The sequence below is a fragment of the Xyrauchen texanus genome, chromosome 43 (genome assembly GCF_025860055.1).
Source record: "Xyrauchen texanus isolate HMW12.3.18 chromosome 43, RBS_HiC_50CHRs, whole genome shotgun sequence".
In the NCBI taxonomy this organism is placed as follows: domain Eukaryota; kingdom Metazoa; phylum Chordata; class Actinopteri; order Cypriniformes; family Catostomidae; genus Xyrauchen; species Xyrauchen texanus.
Genome location: NC_068318.1, coordinates 4,407,270 through 4,425,969, shown reverse-complemented (window position 1 = coordinate 4,425,969; position 18,700 = coordinate 4,407,270). Strand labels below are relative to the sequence as shown.

Below are 18,700 nucleotides of genomic sequence, written 5' to 3'. Positions count from 1 at the left end.
AATCGGTTCATTTGAACTATTCATTTTAATGAATCATTTGGAAAAGAGATTTGTTCCAGCCTTCAGTCAAAAGCAGGAGGTAAAATGTGTAGTTTTCATTTTTAATTGAGTTGTTTGGGCTTCTTACATGCTATGTGTTAAAAAGTTTTACATCTAAACTAAGACGAAAACCTAAAGTGATTTTAGTGTCTTAGACTAAGTTAATTTACAGCCAAATAAACAACGAACACATGTTTAACCTAAAAACAAAAAAAACAAGAACAGACTTTAGGAGAACGATGCAGTTCGAGTGATTCGTTAAAAGGAACCGATTCTTCAGAACAATTCATAATCGAGTCTTCAAATATATCAAATGAGAGTTCAGAAGCATCATGGCGGACTCCAACAGCAACAACAACCATGTTCTCGTGTTATTCTCGTTCTCCGTGTTTTCTCGGCCCTCGTCCGTGGCCGTGGGCTCCGGTTATGAAGTGCTCATCCAGAAGTTTCGGTCCATTTACGGATATCAGATCGATGTCCACCGTAAATTCGTGATTCAGTATTTCTCTGAGGAATGGGGCCAGTTCATTGATTTGCCGAAGGGATTCGCGATCTCGGAGAAATGTCGGCTCAAATTAGTGCCCGTGCAGATGGATGTAAGATGATATTTTCATACGTGACCTCTATTAACAATGTATCTCATTTTATATCCGGGGAAATGTCATATTGACGTGTGAAAGTGTCGCGCTCATGGGGGCGGAAATGTTCAAGTGTTCCAAAGTTTGTGTTTTATGAGTCTGAATTTCAGTTCTCTTGAAACATGCATTGTTGACTTTAATGATTGCATTTATTTATGTATTTATTTATGTTCAATGTTGAACAGCCACGTTTCAAAGTCCTACTTGTTGCATTGTCATAGGCCTACTTACTGGTGACTCGCGGTTATTATTGTATTTATTCATAACTCGTTTTTTCTCAGAAAGATTCAGATCTGTTTTTGAAATGCGTTCAGAAACGTATTTCCGTACACTGATAATGGCGTGTTTACGATCTGAACACAACTCAACTGATATTACTGGAGCTCTACCGTGAAAACAGTCTACACAGGTCAGTGTATTATACATTAATGTCACTGGGGGCATCTCACGGAAAAATATCTAGGTCACATTTCACTTCGAAGGGGAAAAAAAATAAAATATATTATGGCTGTCAGTCGATTAAAATATTTAATTTAATTAATTACATGATGTCCCGATTAATTAATCGCGATTAATTGCATATACAAATATTTGCTGAGAAAGCCCCTCATAACAATGATTCAATATATAATGATGAAATAATTATACATAGTTATCTATAAATATACAAAAATTATAAAAATTCCGATAAATAAAATGCATTACATTCTTGTGGCAGAAGAGTTAATCATTAATAAGACAAAAAGCTGCTTTAGAATACAAATGTATTGTTTACTACCATATTATTGATCATAAGTCAATCATTGTCACACAGTTCACAGTAATCCATTACACAAGTGAATTTGTCAATCAGTTGGAGATTTATTATGAGGGCTTGTTTAAGAGCCTGTCAATCTCAACAACTGTGTCAGACATGCTTGTGTAGCGTCTCGGTGTGTTAGCGTCATAAACATAACAAGTTAAATATAGTTTAATACTTGGAACACATCTTGAGATCCCTTAGTTCGGATTTGCGCACCATCAAATGTTTTGAACACAAGAACGTAACGCATGTCTGTGTTGTGCTGCTGCTGAAGGTTGTTTTCTTCACTGTATAAACTGTGTGTTGCTCATACAGCTGAAGTTTCACTTACTGCCCTCTGGAGTAAACAGGTGGTACTACAAGCTTGCATTTCTCAGGAATCTTCCTTATTACAATCCGGAGGCATTGTGATTAATTGCGTAAAAAAATTTGTACGCGTTATTTTTGATAAAATTATTCACACTGAATTAACGTGTTAAATCGACAGCCCTAATATATATATATATATATATATATATATATATATACACCAGTACTGTGCAAACGTTTAATGCACTTAAGATTTTTCACAAAAACATTTGTCATAAGATGATTATTTGTATCTTCAGCTTTAGTGTGTCAATTAGAAAAATACGTTTTAGACTCAAATAGAAAAGATTAGAATAGTAGAACAGGGCGCTCTGCAAGAGATGGCATTGCCCCCACAGAGTCCCCCACTGAACATCGAGTCATTCTGGGATTACATGAAGAGACAGAAGCAACTGAGACATCCTAAATAGATAGAAGAACTGTTCTGAAATCTCCACAAAGCTTGGAATTAGAGGTCGACCGATATGGGTTTTTTTCAGGCCGATGCCGATCTTTTGAAATCCGGGCATACGATGGCCGATTAATGCAGCCGATTTATTTTGGCGATATTTGGCGATATGTGCTTGTTTTTAACCTCTTATTTGAACCTTTTATTTGAAAGATAAAATGTAACACAAATAATTACTTAAGATAGACAGAATTCCTCAACAAATACATTTATTGAACACTTGACACTTAAATTAAAAATGTATAATGTAAAAACATATTATATAAATAATGTATAACAAATATATTAAATAAACAAAGCAGGTGTTACGAACTGCTCCGAGACACGACGGTTGAGATCCAAATGCAGCTTTAATTAAGCGGCAATCCAGACACGTAATCCAATATTCAGAGCATCCAAGAGAAGCACAGGCATAACTAGGGATGGGTATCGTTAAGGTTTTAATGGTATTACTATCTTACCGATACTGCTTATCGATCCGGTACTTTAACGGTATTCTTAACGGTTCTTTTTAAGATAAACGTTATATAGGCACAGTGATTTAATTTCAGGAAGGTCTACTAACATTACTGTTCAGGTGTGGTCTTAAAAGAAATCTAATAAAGTAATCAATTGTAAAATAACACTGCATAGTTTATCATAGATAGATTAATGCTCATTAATGCAGAAGTTATTCATTCAAGAGCTGTAAGTGATTTTCTCTTTGCCTTTTGTTGTTTGATTCGCAGTAATGGCTCAATCGTCAGCATGTTGATTAGACTGCTTCCCTTTAAGACCGAGTCTAATAGGCTCCTGATGCACCATATTTTCTCCCAACGATTTCCATAACTACGTCCATTTAAGACATAAACTGTGTTTAAGTGAATCTCCAAGCCGGTTGTTTTGACATATTTTTGTGTATATTTGATCGTTTAGACGCGCACATGAAACCCAAAGTAGTCTATACTTTGCTTGTCTCGTTGAGGTCTGTTTCGAGCCGCACCACCTTGGGAACGGTATCTCTTGCGCTCTTTTTATTATTATACGCGTCCCGCAATTTAGCAACAGTAGCTAGACTGCATTTTACAACAATCACCGATCGTGCTGATTCTGATGTTAAGTTTGAGTTTTAGGGAGAAATGTCAGCGCACTGCTGTGAAGGGAAGGAAGTTGTGCTAGACAGAATGCGGCTTATGTATAAATATTCTTTTTATAATCTTTGGAAGGCGAAATCTAAAATAAAATCAGACTAATAATCACAGATCTAAACCAGGCTACGTTTGAATGTTTCGTTCTGTCACTCATTAAGCAGGGCTCGTGTTTTGCTCGCTGTGCGCGAGATCTCTCTCTCTCTCTCTCTCTCTCTCTCTCTCTCTCTCTGACTGCGAATAGCTAAATTGCATCACAGAAAAATGGTTTCATATTATTTATTAAAATAACTTTCTCTTTATAGCAATAATACATGTATTTTCTTAATTTCTCCAGTACTGACAGCAGAACCGATAATGTCCGAGCTTACAAAGCCAGTCCTTCACTAGCATATAGTGCGTTGGTATCTTTTATTAGCCTACTTATTTCTCTGCATTGAGTGACAACCCTCTCAAATATAAGACACACAAACAGAACAAATAAAAGTCTCAGATTCACAAAAGTCTTGTTTACTTATTGTGACATGATAGCAACCCTTCTGCTGTGATAATGCAACTTCAACTACTCTATCAATATCCAAAGTAGCCGAACGCGTTTGTCGCGTTTTTTCTCGAAGTTGGCTGTAACATATCAAAAGTTTTTAATTAAATATAAATAAGTTATACAAATTTAACCCTTACTGTTTTCTCCAAGGAACTTAGCTCCTTCCTTAGGCTCTGGATGAGGTCTGCTCACAAATGACTCTAGGGGCAGCGTGCGTCGAACACGTGTTCCACAACAACACTAGGCTGCCCACAGATGCGCCTGCCTAATAATCGGCTTGATATACTTGGATATTGGCCGATGCCGATTATGTTAAAAAAATGCAAAAAAAAATCGGCCAATTAATCGGTCGGCCTCTACTTGGAACATCATGTCTGCTAACAACCAAGAAAAACATTGTCCAGGTGTACCTAGGAGAATTGATGCTGTTTTAAAGGCAAAGGTGGTCACCAAATATTGATTTAGCTTTTTTATGTTTACTATATATATATACATATATACAGTATGTGAAGTAAAGTGAGTACATCCCTCACATTTTTTTACCTTTTCATGTGACAACACTGAAGAAATGACACTTTGCTACAATGTAAAGTAGTGTGTACAGCTTGTATAACAGTGTAAATTTGCTGTCCCCTCAAAATAACTCAACACACAGACATTAATGTCTAAACCGCTGGCAACAAAAGTGAGTACACCCCTAAGTGAAAATGTCCAAATTGGGCCCAATTAGCCATTTTCCCTCCCCGGTGTCATGTGAATAGTTAGGGTTACAAGGTCTCAGGTGTGAATGGGGAGCAGGTGTGTTAAATTTGATGTAATCGCTCTCACACTCCCTCATACATGTCACTGAAAGTTCAACATGACACCTCATGACAAAGAACTCTGAGGATCTGAAAAAAAGAATTGTTGCTCTACATAAAGATGGCTAAGAAGATAGCCAAGACCCTGATACTGAGCTGCAGCATGGTGGCCAAGACCATACAGTGGTTTAACAGGAGAGCCAGCATTGCTGCAGATGTTGAAGGGGTGGGGGGGTCAGCCTCCCCACCCCCCATCAACGGTTTAGATATTAATGGCTGTGTGTTGAGTTATTTTGAGGGGACAGCAACTTTACACTGCTACAATGTGAAGTAGTGAGTGTACAGCTTGTATAAAAAGGGTAATTTCTTCAGTGTTGTCACTTGAAAAGATATAATCAAATATTTACAAAAATGTGAGGGGTGTACTCACTTATGTGAGATACTGTGTGTATATATGTGTGTGTGTGTATATATATATATACACACACACTGATGGCCACAATTTGTAATAATGTACAGATTTTGCCGTTATGGAAAGAAATTGGTCATTTTATTCACAAAAGTGGCATTCAACTGATCACAATGTATATTCAGGACATCAATAACGTGAAAAATGTCTATTACAAATGTACAAATGTCCAGAACTCCTTAAACTACTTCAAAGATTTCTCATCACAAAATCCTCCACGTGCAGCAATGAGAGCTTTACAGATCCTTGTTATTCTAGTGGTCAGTTTGTCCAGATACTCAGGTGACATTTCACCACACACTTCCTGTAGCTCTTGCCATAGATGTGGCTGTCTTGTTGGGCACTTCTCACACACCTTACAGTCTAACTGATCCCACAAAATCACAATGAGGCTAAGATCCATAACACTCGTTTCCAATTATCTGTTGTCCAATGTGTTTCTTTGCCCACTCTGACCTTTTCTTTTTGTTTTTCTGTTTCAAAAGTGGCTTTTTCTTTGCAATTCTTCCCTTTACTGTTGTACATGAAACTGGTGTTGAGCGAGTAGAATTCAATGAAGCTGTCAGCGGAGGACATGAGAGGCGTCTATTTCTCAAACTAGAGACTCTGATGTACTTGTTTCCTCTTGTTTAGTTGTACATCTGACATTACACATCTCTTTCTGTTCTTGTTAGAGACAGTTGTGCTTTGTCTTTGAAGACTGTAATGTACACTTTTGTATGAAATCTTCAGTTTTTGGCAATTTCAAGTATTGTATAGCTTTCATTCCTCAAAACAATGGTTGACTGACGAGTTTCTAGAGAAAGCGGTTTCTTTTTTGCCATTTTTGACGTATATTGACCTTAAGATATGTCAGCAACTCAAAAACAAAGACAATGCTGAGCTTCATTGAATGAACCAAATATCTTTCAACTGTGTTTGATATAATGGCAAGTGATTTTCTAGTACCAAATGATCAATTTAGCATGATTACTCAAGGATAAGTTGTTGGAGTGACGCTGCTGTCTAGATTGGATCAAAAATGACTTTTTCAAATAGTGATGGTGCTGATTTAAACATCAGTAATGTCCTGACTATACATTGTGATCAGTTGAATGCCACTTTGATGAATTAAAGTACCAATTTACTTCTGAAACAGCAAAATCTATGTATTGTTCCAAACTTTTGGCCTCCAGTGTGTTTAATATATATATATATATATATATATATAGTGACGGGGTGAGCAAGAGACAGGCACAGTGGGTGTGGCGTCAAGCCTCGGAGAGACATTTATTGGAAATAATAATACAAATAAAGTGTCCAGGGGAATAGTGCTCAAAATAACGGGGGAAACTGGCATCCTTGTGGTGAGATGGGACTCCGTGAAAGGCTTCTTGAAGTTTCCAAGAAATGGCACAGGCATGAACTCCATCGGCCGCACGCGCTCCCCTCCTGGGTCCGCGGTGAGAGGGACGTCGTCCTTGGCAGCCTGTCTTCCCCGGCCCGATGCAAGTGAGAGGGGGAAGGTGGCCCGGCCTCTAGCCTGTCGGCCGTGACGAGTGTTGTTCTCCTCCTCCAACGACACATTTAACTCGCGCCGGGGGCAGGGGCGAAAATTTCATCAAAATGTTGGGGGGGGGGGACAATAAACATAACAATTCTCAAGAGCAATTTTTGAAGGTTTTTTTTTGTTGTTGCCACATTTGCATTTGTATTATTTTATTTCTTAAACAATTATTTTAAGAATATATCATTATATTATTTACAATACACATATTTTAATGATATTTTAGGGGGGGAACAACCCTCAGATAGGGGGGGTCCTGACACCCCGATTTCCGCCTATGTGCACCTCTTCTCGCTCTCCTGCTCAACTCCCGTCGTGAGTCTAGCTAAAGGACGGCACTAAGAAGCGGAGGGGCGGATCATTCCACCACTTTAAAAATATATACCAATTATATTTTGTAGAAAAGCCTTTTTAGGACTATTAAGATTTTATTGCATTGTGACATTTTCATGGCAATTAAGAACACATGCCATGAATTCTTATTACTGTAATGCATGCAAAGTATTTAACAGATTTAAGTGTGATGTCTCACACTGCATTACAGTGATGAGAAAGATTTTTCCCACATTAATAAGAATGGAGGGGTGTTAATCGTCATGAAAATAATGTTACAATGCAAATAAAGGCTTAGTTTTCTGTATGTAAGATGAAATGACTCATATGGTGAAATGTAACCCGAATATGTTCTTGACATATTTTGGGAGACTCAACACAGTTCCCTGTCTTGTCCTGGTTAAGTAAGTCAACATGTTAGATGTATTACAAACACAATGTGTTTTCATGGCTGTGTTTGTGTTCAGCAGAATGATTAAAGGAACTAAAGTGTGTCTGTTTATGTTGCAGATAACGATATTAGGAAACCTGTCATCCGCCACCACAGTGTTCTTCTGCTGCGACATGCAAGAGAGATTCAGACCTGCCATCAAATACTTCGGTGACATCATTAGTGTTGGACAGAGGCTGGTAATCCTAATCACTGTGTCCGAAATCTTTCACTCATTCCCTATTTCCTATATAGTGAATGGAAGTGAGTGTAGAATATTTATATCATCCACAGAATTATCATTTCCACTGTGTGCAGTCTCCTGAGGTCAAATAATATCACCTCAGTGAATTATTTAGTAAATAAAGAATTCTTCAGTTTAATGGCAAAATACTGCATGAAATATCGCAGTAATGATTTGTCAGAAAGTAATTTAATACATGTAGCATGAAATAAAACATTGCAGGAGTGAAGGAAGCTGTAAACTCCTAGCTTGTACGTCTTCCCCGCGGTGGGTTATGGGCAATTAACCGTTGTCAAGTGTACATTGAATGTACATTCTAAATTAGAGTGCATTGTGGATAAGAATGAGAGAACGAAAGTAGGGAATGAATGGCTCACTCAGAATTCAGACACTTACAAAATGACCTGAAATAGTGCACTATGAAGTGGATAGGGGGCGGTTTCAGACACAGAGAATATCTTTCACTCTTTCAATCTCAGTCTGTTCATCTTTGAACTTATTTGACTGCAATGTTATTGAGATTGTGGGCTGGTAAGATTATTAGTATAAATCCTAGCAGTGTTGATCCATAACTATCACCCTTGTGCCCTTGTCAATAGTCAGTGTACTATCCAGGTCACTACGGGTAAGACAGTATTTTTCGATTCAGCTGCAGTATGAGATTTATTTCTTGTCCAGCTGCAGGGAGCTCGTATTCTGGGTATTCCTGTGGTGGTTTCGGAGCAGTACCCTAAAGGTCTGGGCAGCACAGTGCAGGAGATGGACCTAACCGGCGCTAAACTAGTTTTCCCCAAAACCAAGTTCTCCATGGTGCTTCCTGAGGTGGAGACGCTGCTGGCTGAGATTCCAGGAGTCCGCAGTGTTGTTCTGTTTGGAGTTGAGGTCAGTTCAATCAGCAAATTACAGGAAAACTCTAAATATATGACGTGACCTCTTGAACTTTTGCATTTCACAGCAAAAGATGATGACAATGAATCACTCCCTTCACCAGCTTACTTTTTATGAAGAATATACAGTTCTAGACACTTCTGGAATCCCAAATTAAGGAAATATCTTATAAATATATTAATAAACATTAAACTAACAATATTTTAAGAGGAAAATGCCAATACTTGCATTTCTTAAGTGTATTAATGTCAATTATATTTAAACTTTAGGCTACATGCACATATTATTTGGGGTCCTCCACGCACGTTTTGTTGTGTTAACGATTAATCGATTAATTGATAGTTCATTTCGAAGATGATCGATTATGAAAATATCTTGAAATTGGCATCCCTACAATGAATGTAAAAACCCTCCACTAATTCCTGAGATTACATCATTTGGTAATTGTTCAATCAACTGGTGTGATTTAGCTGTTAGGACTGTCACGTTCATTTACAGAGAACCCTTATTGAGTGCTTTGTGTGTTGTAGACGCACGTGTGCATTCAGCAGACCGCTCTGGATCTGATTGGACGAGGGTTTGAAGTGCACATTGTTGCTGACGCCACGTCCTCCAGAAGCATGATGGACAGGATGTTTGCCCTAGAGGTGAGATAAATCTGCACGTTCAAACTGCACATCCTGAGGAATTCTGTTAAACAACAGTGGATCTCTTTATTATTAACTGACTAGAAGTTTATGGACCCTGATGGAAAATATGGAAAAATAAATATGAAAAGTGCAAACATACTGTATCTATATGTATGTCTGCTGATAATGGACAAGGAAATTAAAACATACTGTCATGGAAGCTAAACGGGATAAAACATCAATGGAAAGGAGGTGGCGAGAACCGGCTTGGCAATATAAATAATAGTTTAATGAGAAACTTAAACAAAAGACAAACACACACACATGACGGACATGCCCGTAAACGATCTCTCTCTCTCCCGCACAACCCTCCGCAGTCAGCCTTTATCCCTCTCTGAGCCTTGATTAGCCTGATAAGGGACCGGGTGTGTAGAATAACGACCCGGCCCCGCCCTCCACCCTGCCACACATACCAAATCCATAACTATCAATAATGAGTGTCTACAAAAAGACAGCATGAGTGAAATATTATTCACAGTGATAATGAGTGCAATGTATTACAATGCACTACAATATGTGATGAAAATACGTGTCACGCGTCATGTGGGCTATTGGTTGATCTCAGCTAAATAGCTATTTGGTTATTGTTTTAGGCTACTGCTGTAGCTAATGCAGACTTTCTGAAGTGAAATAGGATTTCTGTAAGACAATAAAGACAGACGTCTAATGTCTGCTCTGATCACAGCTTCTGTAAGACCCAAACTCTATTTCAACTCTTGCCTGTTTGCTACTAAATGACCCATTTTTCATTTGTCTGTGAGCTTACTTGGGTAAATAGTCTAAAGTTATGTCTCAGATGTTCAGAACATCAAAATCTGCAGTCCAGTAGAAAAAGCATGATAAACAAATCTCAGCAAAATATGTGCTTGACTCCAAGACTGAGCTTTTAGTCCACTCAGAGGCCGAGCTATTCAACGAAACAATGAGGTTTATGCTCTAAACATTAACTTGTCTATGGATGAGCACATGGTGATTGCTCCACTGCCTTACAGCGCCACCTACATTTCACATCTGTATATTGTGATGGAAGGTGAAAGAGGAAAATAATTTTTCCCAGTACTTACTCCCATCTAGTTGAGTAAGTATTTTTGCAGGGTGATTGAGCGACATGAACAGGAACTACATCCTTACAAATTAGGGGGAATTTCTTTTTATTTTATTTTTGATTATGTTCATTATAAGATTGTAAACATATACAATATCATATATGCATTTGGGGAGTTTTCTGTAATTTAAAAAAAAAAAAAAAAAAAAAAGAACAATTTTATGCAATTAGTTGCATAAGTTTATTGTGCTTTTCTTGTTATCTTCAGCGTCTGTCTCGCACTGGAATCATCGTCACCACAAGTGAATCGGTTCTTCTGCAGCTGCTGTCTGATAAAGAACATCCAAAGTTCAAAGAGATTCAGAACATCATTAAAGCCAGCGCTCCAGAGTCAGGCCTGTTGTCAAAGATCTGATTAAAGCTCACGCTAAATGTGCTCTACATACTACACATCAGTTTCTCTTAGCTCCTCAACTTCTCACACTCACACATGGGAACATTTCTCAGAAATATGCTGGAACAGATTGAAACGGTTACCGGCAGACATTTGTGCTCAAGCTTTTAACGTGCTTGACATGCAGTCCAAAAAGTTCTATATTTGACATACTAATATAATCCAAAATGTATTTTAGATGTGTATTATATGAGAGCACACTATTTGACCTAAAAGCATTTGTTGTTAATGAATGAATGTGTCTGTGCTCAGAAAATAAAAAATTAAGAATTCCTTCTAAATCCTTTTCTGTATTAGTAAATTATTGCAAACATTGCTGTGAATGTAAGTACAGTTACATAATGGTTGAGAACACGTGTTTTTCAATGGTTTTTGAGGTTTCTTCTCTTGCGTTAGTTTTAGATATCTGAGCCCTTGTATAACCTCTAGTTAACTGTGCTACACAAGTGTTGTGCTTGACACCGTAGTTCTACAGTAAATATAACCAGTGGAAATCATTCGTTTAAGATGCTTGTGTTTATTCCCACTCTGTACGTTCATTTATTAAGAGATGTTTAATTTTAAGTAAAATTTCTGACAATTTTTGCATTCTGTCACTGTATTTTTAGCCTGTATGATTTGAACATCAGACTACCTCTCATCTAAACCTGCCGGTGACATCTTGGCCAAGTTATTACTGAAATCGGTTGATTTAGGCTTTAGACTTTCGCATGTATCTATGTCATAAGATCTACACCATTACCAAAACAACTGAAGCATCTTCAGTAGAAGTATTATTTTTTTACGGCTTACCGACACTAAGAGTAATTTTCGAGAATGAGAGCATCAGAGTTGCGTACAGTTCTGCATTTTTCCTGAAAGAAATAGCATTTTTGTGTAGACCTGCATTTTTTATAGATTGAAATCTTGATTTCTTGCCCAAACCCTGTAGACTGCACAGACATCCTGAGACTGAGGATTGTCATTTACTGTTTTAATTATTGATATTTCTTGTGTGTGTATTTGTGTTCAAATCATTTTGAAAGTGTGTACATGTATATTTGTGACTATTGATGAACTCTACTGATTGTACAATGCGCAGATGCATTTTCTTGATGTGATAAAATTATTTTGTGGACTTTGTAAACATTAATGTTAAAAAACAAACAAATTGAATCTGCTCTAATATATGATATGAATAAATGTTAAATGCACTAAATCTTGTAAATGTGAAGAGGTTTAATTTATGTTGGTGTACACATTTATGCATTTCTTCCCAACAAATGTAAAAAAGGGAGAAGGCAAAGTGTGGTGTGTAAGTAACGGCGTATCGTGTAGCAGGAGTGAAGGGTTCTGGTGCTGACCTTATTATTGCCGCATGGCACATGCTGAACTGAGTTGGATGATCAAGGATGTAATAATTCTCGCTCGTTGGTAATTTGTGGTCATTATTGTTAAGATGCACTGGTAGAATACGGTGAATAAAGTGACTGGGAACACAACAAATATGATTCACAGAGTGATTTATTGTGCAAAAAGTGAGGTTTAATGTGTACGGTGTTAAAATATATAGATATACACACAAATATACAATATAAAAACAACAAATAATAATTTTCATTTATATTCTACTTTTCCAAAGCTGAAGGACACAATCAAATACAATCAAAAACGTAGAGCAGAAATCAAACAAAGTTTGGGAGTCATGACAGCAAAAGAGGCCATGAAGGGATTTAAAGGTCAGAAGGAGAATTTTGTAATGAATATGGGATGAGACAGGAAGCCAGTGCGGATTAAATAGGGTGGGTGTGATATGGGTGAACCTGAGTTTTGGTGTTGATGTCTTTTAGAATAAAGTCCAATGAGAAGGCCATTGCAGAAGTGATGAATGCATGGAACAGAGTTTCCACATGCACAGGTAAACAGCCCTGAACCAAGCCATCGGCAGATCCATGGGAAGCCTGGTATCCGGCGAGCACCATCTCTGGCATAATTATTTAGAGATGCGTGACAGGTACAAAGCCGTGCTGTTAGAAGCCCCAGTGTTTCAACAGGGCCTGTACAGTGATGCCATTAGGACTTTCACTTCTGACTCGCTCACGCTCCTCTGGTCCACAACCTTTCAAACTCAGCGCACCCGCTGCACTGCCACTGCAAAAAATGGAGCCCCCAGTGGAGTCCCAACGTTCCTGGCCCAAGTGCAAGGTTGCAGTCTCCAGGCACCCTCATACCGGCGGGAGATCTCCCACCAAACCGGAGCAGCATTCTTGACGTTACTGGCATGAAGCGGGGACCAGAGCCTACGGACGTGTTCGTTCCGGCCTCCAAGAGGATTCGCCGTTGTCCAGCTGAGTCCCCGCAGAACTTTATTCATTCTCCCAGATGGTTCCCAGGACTGACAAGATTGTGTTTATGTTTCCAATGTTGTTGGCTTTGTGCCATGAGTGTAGGATGTCTGATAAAGAAACTGAGGGTGTCCAAAACATCATGTATTTTTAAACAAATAAAGCTGTAGCTCTAATTGTGCTTAAAGAGTGAGTGTTGCACCTCCTTCTTTTGAAAGCATGGCATTTTGATCCTCTGAGTTGGTTGAGCACCTTTTATAAATGTTTTCGTGCCAAGAGTATGTCAATGGAAGAGTATGTCAACCAATATAGGATGCAAGCCCCGATGCAATAGCTCGGGGCACAAAAATATTCGAATAAAGAGCTCTTTTCCAAATCATGCATTAACACATTACACATATCGCGACTGCACCCTGAGGGTGAGCGGCACACATCCAGAAACAAAGAGGCTCCAGTGTCATCTGGCTCATTACGCAGACAAGTAGCGCCATCTTACATGCATTTCCAGTTGGATGCTGAGGACGATAGAACAACATTATGTGTTACAGTTCGCGAGGCGGCCAACTCACTTTAATGGTGGTATTTCATCCACCGTAACGATGCAGCATGCGCTAATTCTCTACTCAGAGATATTTAATCTCCTTGTAAAAGACACAATAGAGATGGTATCAGTGGACGATGCCATCTTTTACAGACACTATTTTTTAGTCGCCAACAAAGATGGAGGATTATGTCCTATTTTGGACCTGAGATGTTTGAACCGAGCACTCCTGAGGTTTCTGTTCAAAATGATTACTCAGAACCAAATTCTGTCTCATGTTCATCCTAAGCACTAGTTTATGTTGCTCGACCTAAAAGATGCTTCCTTTCATGAACATATAGCCCCTCATCACAGGCCATTCTTGAGATTCTTTTTCGAGGGGCCTGCTTACCAGTTCAAAGTCCTGCCTTTCACACATATCCCTGGCTCCTTGCATATCCACAAAATGTGTTGATGCGGCACTCACTTTAAGCAGGAGTCATTGACCCACAGCGTTGAAGGTCCTCAACCACTGCTACACCTCGGGCCAGACAGCTTTGCCACTGAATTTTTTAGATCTTATTCTACAGAACTGGCTCCACTTTTGCTAGAAGTTTATACAGAATCATTAAAGAATGGAGAGCTTCCGCCAACCTTGACACAAGTGGGGATCAGTCTGATTCTTAAAAAGGACAAAGATCCAAGCGAGTGTAAGAGTTACCGTCCAATTTCCCTGATCTAGCTAGACGTTAAAATATTGTCAAAAATGTTATTAAGAAAAACTGATTAAGTTATAACATCTCTTATACATATAGATCAGGTGGGGTTTATTCGGGGTTGTAACTCTTCTGATAACATTAGACGTTTCATCAATATCATGTGGTCAGTAGTGAATGATCAGAATCTGGTCGCTGCCATCTCACTTGATGCCGAAAAGGCATTTGATATGGTAGAATCGGATTAAATTTTTAAGATTTTGGGTATGTATGGGTTCGGGAGTATGTTTATTGTTTGGATTATGTAACTTTATAGACACCCTGTAGCAGCGGTACAAACAAGTGGATTAATTTCAGATTATTTTATCTGGATAGGGGCACCCGGCAGGATTGCCCTCTTTACCCATTATTGTTTTGTCTTGCCCTGGTATAATAAAGGAGGATGATTTTCCAGGGGCGGTGGTGGGAGGTGTGGCACATAAGCTTCTGCTTTATGCAGGTGATATTTTATTATTCGTTTCTGACCCTACTAGATCTATGCCTTGCCTCCACAGAATTGTTCATTACTTTTCCAAGTTCTCAGGATACAATGTCAATTGGTCTAAATCTGAAGCTTTGGCTCTGACAGCATACTGTCCAGTAACTGCCTTCCAGTGACCCAAACAGGGCATTAAGTATTTGGATATTTTATTCCTAGCAAATTTGTCTGATTTAGTTCAGAGTTCATTTTGGCCCTTTAATAAAAATATTTGAGCGATGTGGATAGGTGGGCTTCATTACATTTATCGATGATTGGGAAGGTTAATGTTTCTTTATTAATGTTTATGTTAACTGTATTCCAAAATGCAACTATCTGCTACATTCACTCCCTATAGATGTACCCCTCTATTATTTCAAGCAATTTGAGAGCATAGTGAAGTCCTTCATTTGGAAGGGTAAGGGCCCCAGATTACATTTTATTAAGCTGCATAGGCTGATTGACAAAGGCTAGGCCTACCCAAGATTTTGTTTTATTATTATTATTTGGCTCATTGGTCACTTCCACCTGAAAGAGCCCCTCCCTGGTTCTGAATTGAACAGGAAGTTCTTCCTCCCTATTTTGCAATTACAAAAATAGCCTTTCTGTCAATCTAACCAGAGAAGTTAAATCACACCCCGTTATTTCAACTCGGTATGGACAAAAGTTTTTAATTTGGATATTTGTCTAAATGTTGACTCAAGCTTATGGCTAAAGCCCAAAGTATGCATTAATAAGTCCCCTTCCTGCTGGTCAGAGTGGATTGTGAGGGGAGTTAATACACTAGGTGACCTATAGTGTGTTGAGATCCTTTGAAAATTTGGTTCAACATTTTGGAATCCTCAGATCTCAGTTTTTTAGGTATCTACAGATATGCCACTTGCTCTGTTCTATTTTTGGAATATCATACACCCCCTAAAGCTGCAGATACTCTAGGTGATTACTTCTTTTGGAAAAGGTCATGAGGCATCAGTGTGTTACTCCTTGTTAATTTCGAGTCTGGGGGATGGAGATTCAACCACGCTCAAGAGATTATGAGAGAAAGATTTAAACTTGGAATTGGAGGAGGGAGAACGGGTTAGGATTCTAAAAAACATCAAAACTGCATCTAGAGACACAAAGTTGCGCCTTATACAATTCAAGATTTTGCATCGGGTCTATTGGACTCCCTCTAAATTTTATAGGCTTTGTCTTAAAGTCACACACACCTGCTGGAAATGCCAATCAGAAGACAGAGACATTACGCATGTCACTGGAGGTTGGCTCTTTTCAGGAGTGGTGCTCGGAGATGGGAAGGGTGGTAGCCTTTGAGGAAGGGGCATTTAAAAGAATAGGAAGGTACAACATGTTCGTAGGGAAAGGGGGCGGTTATATGTAATTTATGAATATGTGATTATTATTATATTTTTTATTTGTTTATTTATCTATTTGGTTTTTTGTGCATGTGTGTTTCTACATCATTTGAGACCACTGTGATGTTGTTTTGGGTCAGGGTGGTATTGGGAGGGGGAAGGGTAATACTGGGGTTTAAAATTGATTCTGTGTATATATGTTTTGTTTTATGGTGTTCATGTATGTGAATCAATAAAAAATAGTTAATCTGAAAAAAAAAAAAACTAATGGCTGATAACCTGAATGTGTTTTACTGCAACTTTGAAAAGCCCAGTCACACACCCCTCTCCTGCTCTGACCACACACACACACACACACACACACACACACACACACACACACACACACACACACACACACACACACACACACACACACACACACACCATCACCTCTTGGAACCCCCCTACTCCCCCCTCTTGCTACTCAATTTGAACTTAGGAGGATGTGTGCTGGATCTTTCGGAAACAAAAGACTAGGAAAACTTCAGGCCCAGACGGTTTTTCTCCTTCCTGTCTGAAAGTATGTGCAGACCAACTGGTCCCCATCTTCACACAGATCTTCAATAGATCAATGGAGCAGTGTGATGTTACCTGCTGCTTCAAATGCTACACCACCATTCTGGTCCCCAGATTCGTGTACATGTGGGAGCCAAGATGGCAGCGGTGTGAATAGTCATGTTGTTTTAGCGTCCAAGTAGTTTGAGGAGTTTAAAGTTAACAAGATGAGATGTAAGTTTTGAGTAATGATCAGTTTGTGATTATTTCCTTCGATTATTTTTGGCAATACTTTATTTTTGACTTGTTGCAATGGGCAAAAAAAGGAAGAATCAGTCCCTTCAAGAAAGCGCTATTTTAGCTGGATACCTCGTGGAAGAAGAGAGCTGCATGGAGTCGGCCGACCTGAAGAATATTAATATTGAGACAGAAGTCGGTGCCTTTGAAGAGGTTTTTGCAAGGCCTGTTTCCTCTACTCCATCCAAGAGTATTGCGAATGCAAAAGGCAAGAACAATGTTTCTTTGTCTACAATCCTTGACGCGATCCAAAAGCTAACTACTAAAGTGGTTGAAACACACGGCAAGGTTGCCGTTTCTTGCGAAAAAAATCGACAAACTGTCTGAAAAGGTCTCCCAAATTAGTGAAGAAGTCAAGAGGCACGATGTCAAGATCATTCACCTTGAAAAGGAGAATAAGGATCTGCGAGCGGAAAACGTATGTCTAAAAGAAAACCTGGATGAAATGCAGCGGTACTCGCGGAGATGGAATCTCAAACTGCAAGGGGTCCCAGAACGTGATGGCGAAGATTCGAGAAGCGTGACGTTCGACATCCTAAGAAAGATGATCCCTAGTATCCAAAACAAAATGGATGATGTAATTGATGTTGTACACCGCCTGGGGCCAAGGAGATCCGACGGAGCACCCCGAAATATCATCATGCGTTTTACCATGCGTACCTACAGAGACATGGTATGGCGGGCAGCAAAAGACTCTCGCTTTCTAAAGGATAACAAGCTTCGCATCAAGGAGGCGTTGATCAAGCAGGATGTGGATGCTAGAGCCAAATTATGGCCGCTTGTCAAGAAGGCTCGTGAGGATGGAAAGGTGGTTTCATGGAAGGGTCCCCATGCTTTTGTTGCTGGGAAAAGGCTTGAAATTAACTCCTGAGATGCAACTTCGAGGTGTAACAGCGTCCAAGTTTAATTCCCGTGATGTGAACTGATTTCTCTAATTCACAGTCTACATTTACGAAACACCTGCAAACGAACTTGACTTTTGATTTGCGCATGGACACTCGATATTTGCGGTCCGCCTTCAGGGAGCAACGTTAAAGTTTGTTGTATTCTGATGTGATTCTTATAGCTTAAGTAAGTTTTGTCCTCCCTTACAGTTGCACTTTTGCCTAAGACTCAAGATATATGTTGGCTTTAGCTACCTATGTGTTAGCTCACGTTTACAGCGGTAAGCAAATCCTTCTGTGTTCTTGTTAGTGTTCTGGGTTTTATTCACATTATTCAAGTAATTTTCCAAGTAATATTTTTTCTTGTACTTTTCTATCTCCTTTTTTTTTTTTTTTTTCTTTTGTGTAAATGCAAGACGTGGAATTTAATTCTTTGAGTATTATTTCGTTAAACACTCGTGGCTTGAGAGATCTCACTAAAAGAAAGGCTCTATTCTTATACTGTAGAAGAACAAATGCTGACTTAATACTCTTACAAGAAACTCATTCATGTGAGAGTGATGTTCGTTTTTGGAAATCACAATGGGGGGATAAGGTATACTTTAGTCATGGATCTAACCATTCTGCTGGTGTTCTCATTTTGATCAACAAGTTTAATGGAGATATTGTTGAGTCTTTGGTTTCTACG

At 38.9% G+C, this 18,700-nt stretch overlaps 1 protein-coding gene across 1 annotated transcript; it reads left to right on the top strand.

The window, feature by feature from the left end:
- The first annotated feature begins 342 nt into the window (after positions 1–342).
- On the top strand, positions 343–12,341 carry isoc1 (isochorismatase domain containing 1). Its single transcript, XM_052115663.1, has 5 exons — positions 343–635; positions 7,626–7,745; positions 8,468–8,671; positions 9,208–9,324; positions 10,680–12,341. The coding sequence occupies exons 1-5, from the start codon at positions 372–374 to the stop codon at positions 10,824–10,826; spliced, it is 852 nt and encodes a 283-aa protein (XP_051971623.1). The 5' UTR covers positions 343–371; the 3' UTR covers positions 10,827–12,341.
- Positions 12,342–18,700: the final 6,359 nt, after the last annotated feature.